This window comes from Mustelus asterias, chromosome 1, assembly GCF_964213995.1.
Source record: "Mustelus asterias chromosome 1, sMusAst1.hap1.1, whole genome shotgun sequence".
Classification (NCBI taxonomy): Eukaryota; Metazoa; Chordata; class Chondrichthyes; order Carcharhiniformes; family Triakidae; genus Mustelus; species Mustelus asterias.
The window spans coordinates 62,438,543-62,461,245 of NC_135801.1; the positions used below are offsets into that span (position 1 = coordinate 62,438,543).

General features: G+C 43.1%; 1 protein-coding gene across 2 annotated transcripts in view; it reads left to right on the forward strand.

Annotated features, from left to right (window-relative positions):
* Positions 1-22,703, forward strand: part of afap1 (actin filament associated protein 1) — a 218,449-nt gene that overhangs the window by 138,299 nt on the left and 57,447 nt on the right. For both annotated transcript variants that reach the window (XM_078213248.1, XM_078213258.1), the window contains exons 5-6: positions 5,853-6,064; positions 10,517-10,696. In XM_078213248.1, the coding sequence (XP_078069374.1) occupies positions 5,853-6,064; positions 10,517-10,696 (392 nt within the window). The remainder of the gene's footprint in view (positions 1-5,852; positions 6,065-10,516; positions 10,697-22,703) is intronic.

Below are 22,703 nucleotides of genomic sequence, written 5' to 3' on the forward strand. Positions count from 1 at the left end.
CAGGTGGCTCTATGCAAACTGTAGAGGGTTTCCTACATTATTGCACTGTGTTGTGCCCTTCACAATCTGCCTATGCAAAGAGGTGAGCCCTTGCCATTGGAGAAGGAGAGGGAGAGCTCATCACAGGTCAAAATGAGGAGGTGCAGGAAGACCAGGGGGCTGCTGAGGCACACTAAGTGTGAAAATGCCATGGAGGAAGGGGGATATGGGAGGTGTGCCTGTGAGACTTTAACAGCTGACAGCTTCCATGAAGAGTAAAGTTAAGTAAGGTCATCTAGACACATCTCTCCTAGCCCCCCAAGTCATTCCCTGTCATCTCGGGGAATAGCTAAGCCATTGCTGAGAAAATGAGTCCTGCATTCACACTTGCATGCTCTGACCACATGAATTGCTCGGACATGACCTTAGCTTTGGTCAGCAGTGACCTGTTAATGCACTCACTCTGAATGTAAAGTCCATTGAGGAACAACGATGATGTAAGACAAGGCTTGACACTTTTGACACCATCTAATGATGCAAACACTGCCATGCTTCAGATGAGGACCAGCCTAGGGCTCTCATTTTAAAGTGCATGTCTGGGTTCAGACATTAACACTGAGGAGACCCAGATGCAGTTAGCGTATCATTACTGAAGAGCTACCCTCAAACATTGCTGTCCCTTGAGGAATAAGGGTTTAACGTTTTCCCATCATACGTCTCTAGTAAAAAACACATCTCCCTGACAGCACATGAGGGTCTGGAACGAGTTGACATCATGTGAATGTTTGTCTTGTAATAGGACACTGTCACATCAGTGGGAGGATGACTAAACCTTGAGATAAGAGGATTCCAAAGTACAAAATCAGAACCCCTTCAGTTGACAAAGAGTTCACATACCCTCCAATGAATTGCAATATGTGCAATTCATCTACAGTAATAGCACACCCATGAATTAAAAGTGCCTGCAAAATTTTTTAACTCTCCTAACCCTATCACTATGCCTTAGTCAATAGAGGATAAGGTTGTTTGACCATGCTAAATTAGCCCTTAGTGTCAGGGTGCCTAGCAGGGTACATATGTGGGGTTATGGGGATAGGGCCTAGGGGGGATTGTTGTCGATGAAGGCTTGATGGGCTGAATGGCCTCCTTCTGCATTGTAGGGATTCTATGAAGGTGGAGGCAACCTACTGACTGCTAAATCCAGATGTGGAAGGGAGACTCCCACAGGAGCCATCCCTGTCCTTCCCAGCAAGGTTAGCTTGAATTCAGTCAGGGCTAGGATCTCTGCCTCCACTCTGTTGGCCAAGGCACAGGGGTCTGGTGGTTGAAACAGTATTCTGCCTTCTTCTTGAGGGAGGTGGCCTTTTGCTTCTGGCTGGATGCCAACTTGAGCGGTCCCCTGACAACAGTTGGTCTGGAGCATGTGTTATACTGGTGTTTAAATAATGCAACGGGACCTTTGAACCCATTAACCATTGGTGGGTGGACAAATCAGTTCCTTAGCCCACTGGTGATTCTGAGAGATGCTTGCTGTGCATAATTAATGAGGCTGCAAGCACAGAATTCTGGCCAGCAGGAAATACTCTGCTGGAACCACCCACCACCACACTTAGACATAACAATGGAGAATCCCACTCATCTTTTGTGTAATTTGAACCGTCGTGGCTGAGTATGGTACCTGTAACCTCAGTTTGGCTCATTAGAATGTGACAACATGTGTTTTGTGATGTGACTTAGTTTTAAATTATATTTAGTAATGCTGGAGACATCAGATAAAGGGTTAACAGCCAAAGGTTGTAGTATCTTCTGAGCTGAAAGCCATCAGTTCTGAACAGATGTGCTGTCTGGGAAAAGGCTACAAATGGTGTGAATTTTCTATGACTCACCAAATGATTGTCTGAAATGGGTTTTTCATTTATTTGTTCACAGGATGTGGGTGTCTCTGGCAAGACCAGCATTTGTAAATTGTTATTTGGTATTCATCTTGAGACCAATTAGAAAATCTTGGAATGTGGCCAGAAACCTTCATTCATTATTGGTGGATGTTTCTACCTAACAAAACCATGAGGGGTGCATCATTAGCTGCTTTGTGCGCTAGTGCAAGCCACAGATCATAGGATTAGCCTTAGCCTGGGGTATTGGCTTTGACAGTTGAGACTGAGATCATGAGTCAAGGCCAGTAAATGGCTGGATCACTCTGTGATGGACAGCTTGTGGTCAGATAAATATGGTAGAACAGCACTGAGTGACTTTTGCAGCCAACGGAAGCAGATCTCCAGAGTAACCTAGAGAAGCGAGATGAGGTTGATGCAAACAAGCTTCTGTCTAGACACTGATCCTAAAAACCCATGGGGCCCTTTATCCCCAACTGTTCCTGGATGAACCCACCGGGAACCAACAACACTGACCCTGAGGAACTCATGGGTTCAGTAGGAAATTCCATTATTAAAGTACCAAAGACAGGGGTCTCTCCCACTATTGGCATTACTCAGACAGACACTAGTTTGGAGATCCTATACACCCTGGTATAGGCTGCCCAATATGAGTCCTTCCTCCTAGAAATATTCTTAGTTTCCCACTGTTTCCTTTTATAAGGAGGCAAGAACATTAGTCAAAAGCTTGGGTTGGAATCTTCCGGTTGCTGCTGAAGTTTGGCAGGCAGAGGAACATAATTTGGAGAGAGGCCAAAAATCAGTTTGCTGATGACAGGATGAACTTTTGCAATCAAGTTCTCTGGACTTTAAAGACAGGTTGACCTTCACAGTGAACAATGCCAGGAAGCACTGTTACATGCATTAACATGTCATGCATGCTCATTAAAAGGCCAGCCCTCAAGAATTAATCTCCATCTCCAAATTACATTCCCCACCAGTCAGAAAAGAGGATGTTCACATTTTTGACAATCTATAAGTGATGTGCACCTGGCGAGGTTGACTTCTTCCAGGACTTTGAAGTGAGTAGGCACTGCTTTGGCCTTATTTGGGTCCACTCAAAAATGTCAGACTCCTGATTGAGATTGGCCAAGGTGTGCGGAGGCTGGATAGGGGAGGGAGGAGCAGTGAGATGGGCAGAATGGATGACATTCTTCAGTCTATTTGTATCTTGATACTTTCCTGAATATTATGAAAAATTGTATAGTTTCTCTTTTTCTCTAATGCCTCTCACAACTTTGTTAGTAAGCTAAACTGGTTTTACTTTATTATTCTGTCCCTAACCTCAGTCAGCTATAACTCCCCCTTTATCTTAAATTATATACCTTTGAAATTATTCCACTTTCCTTTCATACCTTTTCCTTCAACTATTTCTTCTCATTTTACTATTCAATGCATTGTCTCATACTGTTAAAATCAGCATGCATACGTATATACATGCAGAGGTGAGGAGGATGTGGGGGAGTGCAGGTATACAGAGGTCCTACAGAATCTAACACTTCATTAAAAATATTTTCTTTCATAGTCTGGCAACCAGACAAATTGACAATTAGTGGAACACCTGCAGCAGGAGGCTCCAGCTGGGAACCCTTGTGGATGACACCTGGCAATTGGGAAGGGGGATGGAGTGAGAGATGAGGGTGCAGGGGGTGGGTGCAAGGGGTTCAGGGAGGTTGGCCATTGTGGGAGGAAGGGAGACATCGGGGCTTGAGTGGGGATAGTGGTGCAGGGAAGGAAACTGACCATAATGGAAGGGTTATGTACCACCTACAAAATTTTCTGCAGCAACTTGTCATGACTCCTTCGATAGCACCTTCTAAACTCACCACCTTTACCACTTCAAAGGTCAAGGACAGCAGATGCATAGGAACACCATTACCTGCTAGTTCTCCTGCAAGCCACACACCATCCTAATTTGGAAATATATTGTCGCTCCTTCATTCTTGCTGGGTCAAAAGCTTTGAACTCCATCCCAAACCGCACCGTGGGTATAACTACATCACAGGGACTTCAGCAGTTCAAGAAGGTGGCTCGCCATGACCTTCTCGAGGACTATTAGGGATAGGCAATAAATGCTGGCCCAACCAATGATGTTCACATTCCAAAAAAAAAATTAATGAAATAGAGGCACTGTGAGGGGTGGAGAAAGGTTGAAGGCTTCCTTGAGGGACAAGGGACAACATTCTGCTGCTCTCGGCCCACCAGGAATGCTCTAAATGGTGTTACCTTCCTGAGATGACATCTCCCACCTTCCCTCTTCTGGGTTCCCGAACCCAAGGAAGTCCATGCAGCAACTATTACATTTTAATCAAGCTTCCTATTGCCTGTCTTCTGCCTTTCCATGCAGGATACTCACCCCACACAAAACCCATGGGTAATTGCACAGTGGGTTGTAGCCGCACTCTCTGTTTTAACATTTTCACCCCCAACCTACCATTGTGGTGGGGAAGGCAGGGATTTGATATTGAGGTCTCTTATTTGTAATTAAGCTTATTAATTAGATTACTTTTGTTTCCTATCCACATATCTACCTCAAATAATGGAAATTATGGTCACTAGACACCAAATATTAACATATTTATTTGAAATGTGGCAATACTTGGCAAAAATACAGCAGAGAAATTTAAGACAAATGTTTTAGGTGTTCCTATGTTTGTATTCCACTGTAGTTTTATCTCCTCTCAGTTCTTTAATTGTTATTGGTTGCTTTTCTCAGCAGAAATAATGATTAGGTAAGTTTGTGAGAAGGCAAACTACACATGTTCCGTCAATAAAGCACACTGAAGGGCCCAAAGACATTTCCTAATAATTTTTATTCATTCAAACGATGTGGACACACTGGCAAGGGCAACATTTTATTGCCCATCCCTAATTAGAAACTTAGAAACCCTACAGCACAGAAAGAGGCCATTCGGCCCATCGAGTCTGCACCGACCACAATCCCACCCAGGCCCTACTCCCCTATCCCTACATATTTATCCACTAATCCCTCGAACCTACGCATCCCAGGACACTAAGGGCAATTTTAGCATGGCCAATCAACCTAACCCGCACATCTTTGGACTGTGGGAGGAAACCGGAGCACCCGGAGGAAACCCACGCAAACACAAGGAGAATGTGCAATCTCCACACAGACAGTGACCCAAGCCGGGAATCGAACCCAGGTTCCTGGAGCTGTGAAGCAGCAGTGCTAACCACTGTGCTACCGTGCCGCCCAGTTGCTGTCAAGAAGGTGGTGAGCCACCTTCCAGATGACTGAGTGGCTTGCTGGGCCATTTCAGTGAACAGTTAAGAGTCTTACATGTTGTTGAGGATCTGGAGTCACCTATAGGCCAAACTAGACAAATTCCCTTCCCTAGAGGACGTTAATGAACCAGATAGGGTTTTAAAACAATCCAATGATTACATGATCACCATTACTAATTTTTATTCCAGATTTATTTAATTAACTGAATTTGCATTCCCCAACTGTCATGGTGAGATTTGAACTTGCTCTCCAGATCATTAGTATAGGCCTCTGAATTAGTAGACCAGCAACATAACCACTATATTGCTATTCTATACCACTATATAACTAGCCCAGTAACAGAACCAGCAAACTACTGTTCCTGATAAATTTCACCCCTTCTTTAATGTAGTTAATTCAGACAAGTATTAAAATAGGAAATCATTCGGTTCCAGGTGCTCTGAATTAATTATTTCTCCTTCTAGTTCACAGAAAATAAGATCAGGTGTGATACTTGCATTTCTCAAGACCTAGCCATTTGTCAGCATTCTGAAAGTAATGGTGCTGCAATTGTTTTGGAGCAATGTAGTTGGAAAGTTAAATCATTTACTATCAATTTGGGTATGGTACATTGTCATATGCAGTATTGACAATGAGAAAGCCTATTGCTGATATATCAGACTAATCCTGCTTTCATGCACTATCTTTTCTTGCAGATTATGATTCAGATGCAATGAGTAGCTCCTATGAATCATATGATGAAGATGATGAGGATGGGAAGGGGAAGAAACTACGACACCAGTGGCCATCTGAGGAGGCCTCAATGGATTTGGTGAAAGATGCTAAGATCTGTGCTTTTCTTCTCCGTAAGAAACGTTTTGGCCAGTGGACAAAACAATTCTGTGTCATTAAAGATAACAAATTATTGGTATGATTCTTTTCTTTTTGGTATGACAGGGAAAACTCTCTCTAATTCTTCTGTTTTCTCTTGATACGAAGTGCTGAGTGCCAGTGGAAGGGTGAGTGGTTGATCCAGGCCAAATACCATAAGGTGCTTAAGAATGGGCCACAATTCTTCAAGACAGCTATTTTTGTTAACATATTATGCAAGAAAATTAGAAACAAACCGTTTCATCCAGCCAATAATTGGACCTAAATTTGAAACAAAATTAGAAACAGTACTGACTTGTGAAAAACATTGAATGTCAAATATAAATCATTAAATATTGTTGCTATGACTTTGCAATTCTCAAGACTTGACTGTCCAGCAGGGTTTTGGTTTTTAATCCATTTTTTTCATCAATTCACGGCTTATATAGTACATGAAAAGTGCACAATGAATTTGGCATTGGGTCACATTACACCCTTTTTTGTAGGTTCTTAAATTTCAACAGGAAGAGAGGGTGCAAATAAAATGTCTCTTGATCGCACTGTCAATTATTTTTTCCATTGTTTTACTGATGACTGGGAGTAGGCTGACAGGGTGGCATTTGGCCGAATTAAATTTGTCCTGCTTTTTATGAACAGGACAAGCCTAGATAGCAGGTAGATGCTAGTGTTGTAGCTACAGCATGCTCTTCCACATTCCTTATCGAACCAAAATTGATCATTTAACTTAATGGTGATGGAGGTCTAAAGGATGTGCTGGTCATGAGGCTATTGATTGTGGTGGTATGCAATTCTGCCCCTGCTAATGGCCCCTAATGCCTTATGTATAAGGGGCTAGATCTGTTCATCTATTCCACGTGGCATGATGATGGAGCTACACAACGTTATTGAGTGTGACCTCAATATGAAGATGAGACTTGATTCCAAAATGGATTGTGTTGGTTTTTCCGACCAATGTTGTCATTTACAGATGTGTCTGCGATGATAGATTGGTGGGAATGAGGTCAAGTCAGTTATTTTCTTGTTTTAGCCATCTGCCATATATCCATTCTGCAGCTATTTCTTCAATATGTGACCTTCCCAGTCAGTGGTCATAGTTCTGAGCTACTCCGAGTGATGGCCATTGAAGTCCCCCAGCTGGCTTACACCCTGTGCCACTGCCACCCTTAGTGTATCCTCTAAGAGGTGATCAATGTGGTGATGCACTGATTCTTTGGCTGAGGGAGGGCAGGAGGTGATAACTAGCAGGAGATTTCCTTGTCCGTGTTTGACCCGAAGCCATAAGACTTCTCGGGTTCCAGAGTAAGTGCCAAGGACTCCCAGGGCCAGTCCCTCCTACATATATACCATTGTGCTGCCACCTTTCGTAGGTATATCGCACAGATAGGACAGTTCATCCCCGTGAAGGATCTTTGAATATGACTATGTCATATTGGTATTTAACTTATCTGTGGAACAGGCCTCTGACATAATTCCTCAGTTATCAATGAGGAGGTTTTTGCCGGGTTGACGGGGTTAAGCGAATACTTGTCATGATTTGATTCGATGCCTGGGTTGCAGGTAAGTTATCTGTCCAGTTTTGCTCTTTTAGTTTTTTGTAATTTTTATTTTGCAACTTGGTGTTTTGCTATGCCAGTTAACAGGGACGTTAAGAGTCAGCCATTTGGTGTGGGACTGGGGTCATGTATAGGCCAGACAGGGAGGCATAGCAGATTTCCTTCATCAGAGGACATTTCTGAGTCCTATTTCCAGGTTCAAGTCCCACTCCAGGGTTTAAGTACAAAAATCAAAGCTGACACTCCAGTGCGGTACTGAGGGAGCACTGCACTGTTGCAGGTACCATCTTTCAGATAGAATATTAAACCAAGGACCCATCTGACTGTTCAGGTGGATAAAAGATTGCATAGTACTATTTTGAAGAGGAGTAGGGGATTAACCTCTAGTGTCCTGGCTATCAGTGAACATTGTGTGCATACTGGCTGCTGTGTTTCCTACATTCGAATAAACCTGTTGGACTTCAACCTGGTGTTGTGAGACTTCTTACTGTGCTTACCCCAGTCCAATGTCGGCATCTCCACATCATCCCTACATTCAAACAGGGATTCCACTTCAGAAAGTACTTCATTGGCTATAAAGTGCTTTGAGACATCTGGGTATCATGAAAAGTGCTATATAAATGCAAGTTGTTTTTTTAATTTTTAAGGGCAGAACTTGTAGAGGCTACTGAGACAATGGGCCTAACTTTGACTGAGGGGTTGGGAATCCGGCACGTGGATGAATTCCATGTCCCTACCCTGCACCCATCTGCGTTGCTTTTGTAACATGATTTTAAAATTTAAATGGCCTAATTTGGCTAGGAGGCGAGCTTGGCACCCAATTAGAGGTAGCGAGATCTGACTACCTGTCTCCATGTTGGGAGCTGATGCTGCCTGGCTGATTAGAACAGGCAACTTCTCAGAAAGCCAGGAGATCAAATGCAGCTAAAGATGACAAGCAGCATTCATGCCAGTGCTAGCCAGCCCCTCATCTCAATACTGTTCTGACTCATCACCTGCAAACATTTTAAATATTCCAAACCTGAATGGCGAGGCTCCTCAACGAGCTCCTTACAGAACACGAGGGGTCGTTAACTGGCAGTGACTGTGTCCACCCTGCCACTCCGACCCTTTTGAAAATACAAAACTGTCCCGAGGCGTTAGAATCCCAAGGTGACCTCCTGAACCCCAATTTTTAATTCCTGTCCGCACTGGATCTTTACCCTGCAGCCCTTTGAAAATCCACCCCAATGTCTCTGCCAATATTTGCTTTGACTCCAGCAGACAACATTGGTTTTCCATTGATTCAAGGTAAAACCATCTATGTCGAACAATTTCATTAAAGCTAATGATATTCCTTGAGATACCAGAAAATATTCAACACTTTTCTCAGGAGAGGACGAAAATAACTTTAGGGCAAGGTACAAGAAAGGGTTCTTTTTGGGGGGGTGGGTGAGTAAAAGCAGGAAGGAGAAGCAGTCCAAAGATGTGCGGGTTAGGTTGATTGGCCATGCTAAAATTGCCCCTTAGTGTCCTGAGATGCGTAGGTTAGGGGGATTAGCGGGTAAATATGTAGGGATATGGGGGTAGGGCCTGGGTGGGATTGTGGTCGGTGCAGACTCGATGGGCCGAATGGCCTGTTTCTGCACTGTAGGGTTTCTATGATTTCTATGATCAGTGAGGTCTTCCCTGCTGACATGGATAAGTAAGGGAAGAAAAAAAATGATTGACAGTGGAAAGGCACAGGTATGAACAAGTATGTGGGGCTAAGCAGCAAACATGCAGTAGGAAGCCTTGTCTTGATGTTCCAGGTGAAATCATTAATTTTCTTTCTGCACTGTAACCAGGGCCGGATGTTACCTCTTGCCATTCACCTGACACCCACCAACCTTTCTGGTTGAACTTCATGTCCCTCTGATCATGAGCTTCCTCCACCAATATCTCCATGGCTGAATCTGAAAACCTAATGAGTGCTCGAACCCTCAGTATTGCTTCCCAGTTTTAGCCACCAAAAAACATCTCTTTTTGTTTTAAAGCTGTTGCAGTTAGCTGACAGCACCCTAATTGATATGTTGTATGTAAGTGCATTTCAAGCTGACAGCTCTCTCGATTCATAAATGTGAGGCATGACCTGGAAATGTCAGGCATGACCTGGACTTTATCTGGTCAGCTGTCCCTTTCACATTGGGAGAGCAAATTCAGCCCAATGACTCCCTGAGGTATAGTTCGAGAGATGTTGGCAATCTTGGAGGACCTCACACAAGAGGCTATTTTGCATGTGTGAGCTTTTTCAGTGAATGTTGGCTGCTTATTAACTGTATTCTGTCATCTCCTGGTTACTAATATCCATACCTTCCAGATGCGGCTCACCGAATAACAATCAAGAGTGGAAACTGTAGCTGATAATTCCCTCCTAGCCCAAGAACTCTGTAGCAAATTGTGCAGCCTTGACTCCTACCCATTCTAATTCAGTGCAAATCTAGAGGCTTCTGATTCATGTACTTTAGCACTACACCACATGATGCATTGCCCATTCCATTGTTTGGAAGCTTGCTTTAGCTTCCCTTAGTTGAAATAAATAGAGGTCATTTTTAGGATCTCTCACCACTGTCTCTAAGGTTGCTCTTTATGAAAAGAGATTTGGAGCTCACATTAACTATTGCTAATTACATTGTGTGACTCACTGAGAAGTTGCAGAGTCTTTCAGGGTGGTGTTGATTCCGATAATCATATGTCTGCCCATCACAAACAGAACCCCTCGATGCACCATGTTCCATCTTCTGGCTCAATAGAAAAATGATAAACTTGTCAGTAAAGACAGGCAGGTTTCTTCTATAACATAAATGTCTGTTAAAGTACCATGTTCTTTTTTTTAAAAAATGTAATTGCAAGTAATTCTGTAGAACATATAACTCACTCTGTACTCTGTGAGCTCAGGATTTAATCTTTGTTTTTAGTGCTACAAAAGCTCAAAGGATCATCAACCTCAAATGGAGCTATTGCTGTCAGCCCACAATGTGTCCTATGTTCCTAAAGACAGCAAAAGGAAAAAACATGAACTAAGAATCACCCAGCAAGGAGCAGACATTTTGGTACTGGCTGTGCAAAGCAAAGAACAAGCAGAGGAGTGGCTGAAGGTAGGAATGCTGTTTGTGTGAGTAATTATTTTCCCAGTCCTTTATTCAGGACAATCCGAGTAAATTCTTTCGCATTTACAGAAGTCAAATGGCCTTTTTACAAATTTGAGTGCATTTTTTCCTGTTCATGTAATTTACACAGCATCTTCTTAAGTTCTGTGCCTGAACGCAAGTCCGTGACAATTGTTAGCCACATCATAGCAAAGTGCCATGACTTTTTTTACCATGGGTAGGACTAGGTGGCAGGACTTGAGGCTACCTCAGCCCGAGCTTGAATCTTGCATTGTTGCCGTTAATCTGATCAACGAGCTAGCCATCTTGCCAACTGAGCTAACTCGCCCCCTTTAACAGCATATATTTGCTCAAAGTTCAGTTACTTATCTACATAACACAAGTGACAACACAAAAGCAAAATGGGCATTATTAAATCCTTTCTATTTCTCTGCTTGAGATTGTTTGTGCTGGATTATTGGCCTATGTTTCCATGGTGGTTCTCCTAGTCTTTTTGAATGCTTATAGTTAAGGAAGACCAGGTACAGGTATGGGCGAGTCAATCCCTGAGTCTTTGCAGCTGAATTGCCATGTGGGTGATAGCCCAACAGTGTCAGCCTAGAGAAATTCTCTGATCAGGATGCAGTGTGTTTTTGCCTTTGCCTTCCATCATGATAGATTGTAGAGCCTGCTGCCTAACTTAGTGTGCGAGTAGAGTCTCTCTATATCCACAGGGAAGGTGAAGAGCAAACAATGGTCGTGGAGCAAAATGTTGCACCTCCTCCTCTGATGACACTATATAAGACCTCACTGAAAGTGGTTGACAAGTTCTGCTACCTTGGGTCCATGGTGATTGTCTGTCTTTTGATGTAGAGCTTGATACAGACATTGGTAAAGCAGCTGTCACCCTTGGCCAACTCTCAAATTAAGTACAGGATAACACCAAGTTGACCCTTAGGACCAAGCTGATGGCTTATAAGGCCTGTGCTCTCAATACCTTGCTGTATGCCCATGAAACATGGATAGAATATAGCTACCAGGAAAAAAAGCGCCATCATTTCCATCTTCACTTTCTGCGGTGGACTATGGGTATATCCTGGCAGGACAAAATCACAGACACGGCAGTCCTCTCAATTGCTGAGCTCCCAATGTGTTGGCACTAATTAAGCAGAGGCAGCTCCAGTGGATTGGTCACATCCGTAGAATGGAAGATGGTCGCATACCCAAGGACTTTTTGTATGGCAAGGTAGCTGGAGTCAGACAACCAGTGGGGTGCCCAAGAAGGCCCTGAATATTGACTGTTCCACTTGGGAATCACTAACTGGTGAAAGAGGGAAATGGCAACACCTCCTGTGGGCTGGTGTGCTTTACCATAATGTCCAGTGGCTACAGAAGCTTGGTAACAGCTGGTGCCAAAACTGAAAACAACAACCTATAAAGTTCACTTGTCAGTTTCATGTGCGGTGCTTGTGGAAGAACTTGCCCTTTAAGGATTGGCCAGCACGGTGGCACAGTGGTTAGCACTGCTGCCTCACAGCGCCAGAGACCTGGGTTCCATTCCCAGCTTGGGTCACTATCTGTGCAGAGTCTGCATGTCCTCCCCATGTGTGCGTGGGTTTCCTCCACATGCTCTGGTTTCCTCCACAGTTTGAAAGACGTGCTGGTTAGATGCATTGGCCATGCTAGATTCTCCCTCGGTCTACTCGAACAGGTGCTGGAGTGTGGCAACGAGGGGATTTTCACAGTAACTTCATAGCAATGTTAATGTAAGCCCACTTGTGACTAAAAATAAACTTTATCATAGCCATCAGCAAAGGTGCAGCAAATGAAGACACCCTACCTAAATGGATTGTTTGCTGCATGTTCATCATCGCTCATGGATGGAAAAATGTCAACAAACACCTATTTTGTGTTAACTTTGATGAAAGATCAGCAAATCCTTTGAAGAAGCAGCATAAACAGCAGCCTATGGGGTGGGCGACTACCAATTTCCTATCCTGGAATTATAGCTGGGGATAAGGACAGCCGTGTGGAAATACAGGGCCTTTGTTTTTTCATGGGGCAAGAGAGAGTGCTTTTTAATATTTATTAAAGCCATAACTCAAGGGGTGGAACTTACTAAGAAGGGTGTGGGTTCCAGTGACAGGACAGGAAGTGGGCACTGCTTCTGCTGACCTCCTGGGAGCTGCCACGTACACAATCACAATGCATATGACAGTGCATGTGGCGAACACATGTCCCACATGCATTCATGCAGCGTGGGAATTGTTGTCAGCAGCCTTCATTCCGAAAGCAGCTGCTATTGACCAATAGGAATGCACCTGGGTCATATCCAGAACTCATTCCAACTCATAGTTCCATCTTCCCGCAGCAACCTGAGCTTCTGTGAGGTAAGAGTTATCTCGCACAACCTGATTAACACCACCCCCGTGTCTTAGCAGCTATGTCAATAGAAACTAACACTGTGACCCCATAGCTAAAGGCCATTCACCTTCACCTTCTCTCTGCCACTCTCAAACTTCCACATCTCCCCTGACACTCCCATCATTACCCTGCTCTTTGCCCATCATCCTTGACCTCTCACACTTGATCCCTCACCTGTGACTGTCCTTCGGTCATCCTGGAACCTGCCTCCATCATCCTCCACCTGCCTTCACTTTCTCTCGTCTCTCTCTGAGACCATTGACCTGCTCCTCCTGCTCTGCTTCAACTCAAGGTCCCTTCCTTGACCCGTTGGGTATGATGCAGCTGCCTCCCTTGGACACAGAACGAGACCATTGCAACAGCAGAGCCCATTGTGTGTAGTTCTGGTCACCTCACTATAAGAAGGATGTGGAAGCGCTGGAAAGAGTGCAGAGGAGATTTACCAGGATGCTGCCTGGTTTGGAGGGTAGGTCTTATGAGGAAAGGTTGAGGGAGCTAGGGCTGTTCTCTCTGGAGCGGAGGAGGCTGAGGGGAGACTTAATAGAGGTGTATAAAATGATGAAGGGGATAGATAGAGTGAACGTTCAAAGACTATTTCCTCGGGTGGATGGAGCTATTACAAGGGGGCATAACTATAGGGTTCGTGGTGGGAGATACAGGAAGGATATCAGAGGTAGGTTCTTTACGCAGAGAGTGGTTGGGGTGTGGAATGGACTGCCTGCAGTGATAGTGGAGTCAGACATTTTAGGAACATTTAAGCGGTTATTAGATAGGCACATGGAGCACACCAGGATGATAGGGAGTGGGATAGCTTGATCTTGGGTTCAGATAAAGCTCGGCACAACATCGTGGGCCGAAGGGCCTGTTCTGTGCTGTACTGTTCTATAACTCTATAACACCCTCTCCTCCGCCCTGACCCCAAACCTGCTAGTGTCATTCTCTGCTGCCACTTCAAGGCCTGAGCACAAGCTCCATCCTCTCACCAGCCCAAATGGTGTCATTTGAGGACCTGAGCACCACATTCTCCACTCGTGCCTTGACCTTTCTGCTACTGAACCATCCATCAGCCCCAGATTCAGTCCCCTGTGCTGCTGAGTTAGACAAAGTCAAAACCTCCCATCACATCCAAAGATTGAAAATCCTCACCTGGTGCACTTTAAGCTATTAAGAAACAGGAGGCATGAGGTTTCTATGTTTCACTGCCTTAATCTTGAAGGTAGGACTAAATTTGGTGTGCTTCCCAACTAATGAGTATTCATGGTATGCAAGTGAATGGTAAATAGTTTCCTGCCACCTGGGTGGCATGTTGGGTGCTCTCTTGCTGACACGCCACCCACGTTATCTCACAAACTCAACCTGGACAATTGAGGTTCCACCTGCTACCTAATTAAATCACTCCTGCTGCCACGTTTCCTGTTCTTAAAGGCCCCATTAAATGCCACCTCAGATAATTATTTTAGTTTTACTCTGAACCACAAGAATTATGGATAACAAACTTGCTTGTTCACGTGGCTGTGCGGAAGTGAGTTTGTTTCCAGGTAAGTGATGATATTTCATTCCAAGGAGAGTTTGCCACTGGGCTGAAAGAAGAGCAGATTCTCGTCAGTCTGCCTTCCACTGAGGTTGCATCCAAGATACAATTAAGCTTTGCAATGCATTGCATGATAGATGGTGAAAACAGATTTAGTAGTTCTTTTCAAAGGGGAATTGGATAGATACTTGAATGGGGGCAAACATTGTAGTGATGTGGGGTAAGAGTGGGGAAGTGGGACTAACTACATTCCCCTTCATAAGAGCCTGTACAGACTCAATGGGCTGAATAATCTCTGTCTATGCTGCACAATTGCATAGAAGCTGAAGCTATAAAGTAAGAAAGGATGCAGATCATTCCTACCACTGACATGTTGATTCGCAGCCCTGCTTTCGTACAATTTCCTGTCACTAATAGGATTTCCACAAATTATACTTTTTCCTGTTATTGCAGGATTGAAAAGGCAAATTACCTCAGAAGTCCATAGTACACAATTGTGGTGGTTACATGTGATTATGATTGTTGTGTCCTGCACTGAACTTGATGGAGTTTGCGGGATCAACAGGAAATACACCTATTTTCCATGAAGCAGACAGTTACACTATGGGTGCCCTTCCTGTACTCGCCTGCCCCATCTCTGTAAATTACAGAGCCCTGTGTAAGGGCAACCAGTCAATTTTTGAACATGTTTTGGGAGTCGTGTCCTGGCTGCTTGCCTAGCTTGAATCCCTTCCTCCAGCCCCAACAACGCACTTCCCCCTTCCAAACCCCCACTTCCCCACCCCAGACACACATACTTAAAATTAATGCTGGCCCGTAACAAATGAAAATCCGGAGCAAACCCTTGGATCATCATTGTTACAACTTTCTTCATAATTCAGGGTGGCACACTGGTTAGCACTGCTGTCTCACAATGCCAGGGACCTGGGTTCAATTCCTGGCTTGGGTCATTGTCTGTGAGGAGTTTGCACATTCTCTCTGTGTGGGTTTCCTCCGGGTGCTCCGGTTTCCTCTCTCAGTCCAAGGATGTACAGGTTAGGTTGATTGACCATGCTAAATTGCCCCTTAGTGTCAGAGGGACTAGCAGGGTAAATGGGGTTATGGGGATGGGTCCTGGGTGGGATTGTGGTCGGTGCAGACGTGATGGGCCAAATGGGGCCACCTTCTGCACTTTAGGGATTCTATGATTCAAATTGTTTTTAATGATAGTTACATCAAGGCATTTTATGATTGAATGTATGTAGTGCACTCTGTTGAAATTCTGGAAACCAAGTTGGTCAGACCAAGCATTGTGCTTCAAAAAGCAGTGTTGCTCTGTAAAATGAGTTCAGCAGCCCAAGCTAAATGCCTGTTTGGGTAGGTTGGATTTCTCCACTCATTGCACAAAGTCAATAATAGCTGGTGTTTAGTCCAGCCACTGCAAGGCATCAGGGTTATAGCAGTAATGATGAGGTACATTGTTACCACAGACCTACAGGGTCTTTTTCTTCAAGAAACCATCCTAATCTTGGCTGCCTTTAATGTAATTAGAAGGTTTTGTGGGAAGCCTTTGTGTGGAGTTCAAATATAGTTATCAGATCTAAAATACAAACCGGATTGTGATCGAGCGTTTCAGAAAGAGCAGCTTTCTTCCCTCTTTGGACTGTACTGTTTTCACAGTCTGTGCTGCAGCTGCTGTTAAATTCAAGATGTTGAAGCAACTGTATTGCACTGCTTAAACAAAACATTATTCTTCGTTCAGTCTCCTCAGCATACCATGGGTAATGATCCAAAGTCAGCACGATCTGTATTTTTCTCATTCAGAGTAGACTATGATTTTTTTTTTCTCAGTCCTGATAGAGTAACTTGAGCTTATTAACCTTATGTTGTTTCCTCCTATCATGTGCAACAGTTAGATTCACAATACCCCCTTGTGCGTGAGCAAGTCTGTTTTTTGTGCTGGAAACACAGAACTGAGATGGGGGTGGGGAGCAGGGTCGGGGGGGGAGGGGGGAGGGGTGGGGGGGGCAATCTCCCCCATGCAGAATAAATGACTCACTTACTACTTGTCTACTCTTTTTCTATTTCCAATGCTCTTCTGGCTGACATTCTATCCTTTACTATCTATCTACTTAAGCTAGGCCAAAACCCTACTGCTTGATTCCTGTCTCTCACCGAGTGTTGTTTACTCATCACCCTGTCCAAGCAGGTCTACATCGGCTTGTGCTTCCACAAAACTCCAATTTTAAATTCCTCTTTCCTTATATCCTTTCATGGCCTTTTCCATCCCTGCCTCCTTGATAGTTGGCTGGCTCAGTTGGTTGCACTCTCGCTTCTGAAGGTTGTGGGTTCAAAGTCCACTCCAGGACTTGAGCACAACAACCAAGGCTAACACTCATGTGCAGTACTGAAGGAATTGTGCATTGTCAGAGGTTCTGCCTTTCAGATAAGTGATTAAACTAAAACCATGCTGACCTTTTCAAGAGGACATGAAAGATCCCATGGAATTATTTTGAGGAAGATCAATGGCATCCTGGCCAATATTTATCCCTCAGAAAGCATAAAAAACACAGGTTATCTAGCCATTCTTACATTATTGTTTGTGGAAAGTAGCTGTGTGCATTTTCTACATTACAACAGTGATCACACTTTAAAACTACTTAATTGCCTGGATGAATGATTTGGAACATCCTGTGTTCATGAAAGATGCTGCATAAATGCAAAGCTTTCTTTTTTTTTGAACTCTCCTTCTGTCCAACTCCCATCCACTCTCCTCGCCACCAGGTTTTCATCCCACCGAAACAAGTACAGAAGCAGAGAATGGGGGAAGAGAGGAAGTGACTAAAGGCAAATTCTGTGACAGGGTGGAATGCAGAAGAGATTAAATGACAAAAGGGGCGATGACACAAGTCAAGAGGGGGTAGTAATGAGGCAATAGAAGAAACAAAGGATGTATCTAGAGGAGCTGAAAATAACAAAAGCAGCATTATCTGAAGAAAGTTATTATTAGCATCATAATTGCCAGTCATTTTATTTTTGATGAGAAGGATGGGTGTCATTAATACTTTCCTTATGGTGTTCTTGCTGATTCAGGTATATGTATGAGATCCATGGTATGTTGAGAGATAGTGGGTGGGATTTTCCATACCCCCTGCAGGGTGTTTTGTGGCAGCGAAGTGTCCTGCCACTGTCAGCGGGGTTTCCCATTGTTTGCATTCTCCACCACCAGGGTCATTGTCAGCGAGACCGGAAAATTCCACCAGCGGGAATGGCTGGAAAATGCAGCCGAGTGTAATTTGAAGAATGAATACTGCCAGTTTATTTTTCTGTATAGTTTAAATGCCATTGATATACTGCACAATTTTATTATCCAGAAGGTCATTCTTGGGTAACAAGGATTTGTACAATGGAAAATTAATCCCATGAAAATATGGAAAAACCCATTTAAAATAATATTTTAACCAGATAATTTTATTCCATTAAGCATTTTATTAATCTAACATTTTGCATCAGACTTATAGGGCAGAATTTTCTTGTCCCGCCCGCCACAGGAATCATGGCAAGACACAGACCATGCAAAGGTCCGTTGACTTTGGGCAGGATTTTCTGACTTGGGCGAGCGTGGCCAGAAAATCCCGCCCATTGAGGTACACAGCATGTATATAAGTTTGGATGTCAAAAACATGCACAATGCAGAATTTGAGAATTATGTTGCTGTTGTTCAAGGTCAGCTTAAATTGATTTTTTTCATTCCATCTGCTAATCCAAACCATTTAACCATTGAGTGGTCATCCACACATGAGATATATGGATTGTTTGTAGAGCAGGGTTTTTGTGCTTTACAGTGATAATGAGCTTTCTTTTTGTAGTTATCATTCATTTTGTTAAGGATAAAGCCACAAGTCTTTCCCTTGCTGTCTTTATTGCATGTGGTATGCCATATTGACAATTGATAAGTTGTGTATCTGGTGTAACAGGAAACTAGATGCCTGTCTTTTTCATGTAGTAAGAGTTTTAACAACACCAGGTTAAAGTCCAACAGGTTTATTTGGTAGCAAACACCATTTTTTATGTAGCCATCATTTTTCATGTAGCCCAGGAAGTTCCCAGGTCTGATCTCCAGTTTGTTCTGTTTTAGTTCATCTTAGTAGAATGGCAGCAGTATTACTAAATTTAACTGTAGCAAATCCGGACCATGGAAAGGAAACACAAGCAACTTTTTATCTTCTGATTACTATCGTGCTAGAAGTTCATTTCTGCGAATGTTGCAAGAAAGGAAGGGGGTAAATATGAACAGAAGTATATAATACCCATTTATTAAAACCAGGTTGGTCAGCAACTTTTGTTTTATCTTTGTAAACATATAATATTATGAGGTATCTTGAATTTTCACACCAGTTTCCATCACAAACAACACAATTGCAATATGAATACAGGGGGCTGCATTTTATGTCCCCCTCCCCACCTGCCATATTTTTGGTGAGGGGAGAGGTACACATAAAATAGGGTAGGTGCCCATTGCACCAGCTCCACACCCATCCCCATGACACCGAGCGTGTGCTAGGTATGACTCCAGCCAATGGAGAACTTTCCCCCATTCCCTTGAAGTTCAATTTTACTAGGGCTCCTCAATGACTCACTTGATCAAATTCTGCCTTGATCTCAAGGATAGCCACTCTCACCCTCCCTTCGTGAATTCATTTATTTTGTCCCTATTTGGGTGAAGACTGCAATTAAGCCTGAAACCAAGTGGAATTTTTAAAATTTTAATTTTTAAAAAATGTTTAACAGCTTTAATTTATTTCTATGACAGAATTGTTGGTCAAGGCGTCGGTTTCCATTTAAAAGTACAGCTTTTAAAACTAATAACTTAAAAACTACTACAACATAGATTAAGTACAACACAAAGTGAGCCTTGGTGAACAAATTAATGGTCACTAACCTGCCACTTGTTGGCACTGTCAATTACACCTTGCATCACTTTGATGATTAAGAGTAGGCTGACGATTGAGAGCAGGCTGATGGGCTGTAATTGGCCAGATTGGGGTTTTTTTTGTGGACAGCATTATTCTGAACAATTTTCCCCATTGTTAGTTGGTTGCTAGTGTTGTGGATGTACTGGAATAGCTTGGCTAAAGGCAAGACTAGTACTGGAGTGCAAATCTTCAAGACAATGGACAGGATTTTCATCGTGTCCCTGCGATGTTTTTTGAAGAGGTGGCCCGCCATTGACCGGCAGCGGGATCTTCCGGTCTCGCCACTGCCAATGGGGTTTTATACGTACCTCTCCCCCACTGGGAAACCTGTGGCGGCGGAGGCAGGAATGGCCAGAAAATTCCAGCCTACATTTGGGATTCTTTCGGGCCTTTAACCTTTGTGGTATCCAGTGCACTTTGCCATTTCTTGATATCACCTGGAGCAAATCAGTTTGGCTGGAAACTGATATCTGTGACACTGGGGATTTCATGATGTGGCTGAGATGGATCATATGCTTGGCACCTCTGGCTGAAGATGACTGTGAATTCTTCAACCTTGTCATTTATACTGGCATGCTGGGCTCCTCCATCATAGAGGATGGTGATATTTTGGAACTCTGTTCTCCGATTAGTTGTTTAATTGTCCATCATTCACAGCAAGATGTAACAGAACTGCAGAGCTTTGATCAATGCTTTAGAATCCCCCAGGTCTGTCATGTTGCTACTGTTATGTAGTCCTTTGCTGTACCTTCAGCAGTTGATGTTTCATTTTTATGTATTTATCTACTTTTGATGCTACTCTTGGTATGCTCACTTATACTTCTCATTGAACCAGGTTTGATCCCTTGCTTTGAAAGTAATTGAGTAAGGGACATGTCAGACCATGAGGTTACAACTGGTGGTGGAATGCAACTCTGCTGCTGTTGTTGGCCCACAGCACCTCTTGGATGTCCAATTTTGAGCTGCTGGATCTGATTTGAGTCAATCCCATTTAGCATGGTAGTACAACCACACAACATGATGGAGAGTGACTTTAATATGAAGAGAAGGACAATGGAATGTTGTGGTCCCTCCTACCATCCGGTTATGGATAGATACATCCAAGTTAGATTGATGAGGACAAGTCAGGTTGGTGTTTTTCCTCATGTTGATTCTCCCACCACCTACAGTAGACTCAGTCTGGCAGGTTTCTCCCTCAGAACTTGGTCATCTCAAGCAATAATGGTGTGACTGAGCCACTCTTGGTGATGGGCATTTAAATCCCTTATTCAGTGTTGGTCTGTTCCCTTTCTAGTTGTAGTACCTCTTCTAAGCAGTGATCAACTTGGAGGAGTACTGATCCATGGACTGAGGGAGGATGGTAGATGATAAGCAACTATTTGCTCAGGTGGTGGATAAATGTTGATATACAATGATTGGGTCAAATGGCGTGCTTTCATGTTGTAATTAAATTGTTAAACATTGAAAACGTAAGTATTGTGGACAATTAATGCAGATGGACACTGTGTGGAGCATGTGTTTGATTATGCGGTGTGCAACAGTGGAGGCTTTCCTTTCATACTTCACAATCCTTAAGTCTGCCAGGAGCAGAAATTAAACATTTGTGTGGTGTCCACCATGATGGGTGTTTTCCACTTGATGTCCTTGCTAGACGTGGACACCAAAAAGAGCATCAACAAGCATTGATTCTCTATTTCAATTGGTCAAAGCCAGAAAACCAGCTGCATTGTGTATTTGACTTTCCAATTGCCGGCCTGATGGGCTCAGCTGCCTATCAGGAGGTGAGGCAGAAAATTGCACTGTTGATTTTCACAATTGTTTTGAGTTCCTCTCCTATCCCGTTTAGCTCATGGTCTACTAAAGCCTCCCTGCCTATTCAAGCTGCCTCTTCTCAGAAAGAGATTTTTTTCCCTTGGGAGATTTCACCAGAGCTGTCCTTGCTTTCCTATGATGCGCAACTTGCTATCAGTAACTTCATTGCAGTGTTAATGTAAGCCTACTTGTGACACTAATAAATAAACTTTAAAAGTAAGGGTGTACTGCAGTAGGGATTAAAGAATGAATTTTCTATTTCGGTGTGTAAGAGCTGGTAACTTAACTTCCTTGTATATCTGGTTGAGAAGGTGACCTTTGGCAGTTTGGAATCCATAATTCATTGCAATCGGTAATAACCAGTCGGTTTGAACCTCGCACATAAATTTTGTCTGGAATTGTCTGACTACGCCCTTGGCTGGGATTATCTAGTCCTGCTGCTGTAAATAGATTTGGCTGAGTGCCAAATTCTCCGTTCTCTCTGGTAACGGGGTGTGTGAGATCAGAGAATTCTGGCTTTTATCTCTTGGTGAGAACATATACTAACACTGTAATCCTACTTTTTAAAAATTATATAATGCAACTTTTTTCATACATCCTGCCCGGTTAGCCTTTTAGGGAACTTTGACATTTTTACTTATTTCCTCTATTGCACTTTGGCACCAAAAAGTTGTGTTTTGTTTTCTCCTTCACCAGAATCGCATCAAACATTGCAGCAATGTCCCAGCCTATTAATTAGGCTCTTCAAATTTGTCACTCAGCCAGAAGAACAAAGATTTGTTCTCTTCTGTACAATCTACCGCTGGCTGAACAAAACTGTTACATTCCTATCAATTAACAGGCAATTTAGGGGATAGTGAAGTGTGAAACCACTGTTACTACAAGTGTGCGATGATTGGCAGATTAATTCATATTTCACAAGTTCAATAGCAGAAAAATAATCACTTTAGATAAATTAATGTTTAAATCTAATATCATAAAAAATGCATTTTGATCTAAAACATGCTCCACAGTAGTTTAATATTGTTTGAAATGAGGAGGATGGAGCTTTCTGAGCACTGCAATCACATGTCAAGCATGTGTTTGAAAAGTTAGCAGCCAAATTATTTTCCACAAATGAACTTGCAACTTTCGTTGAGGTAGCGTGTGCCAAAAATCTCTAGCTGAATTGTGATTTTAAAATGTAAGTACAAAAATGGCTACTCAATTATATTTTCAAAGAAAACATTGGCTAAATTAGGGAGAACGCCCCTTCCATCTACAAACTGTAAAAAAAATTATAAAAATAAAGCTA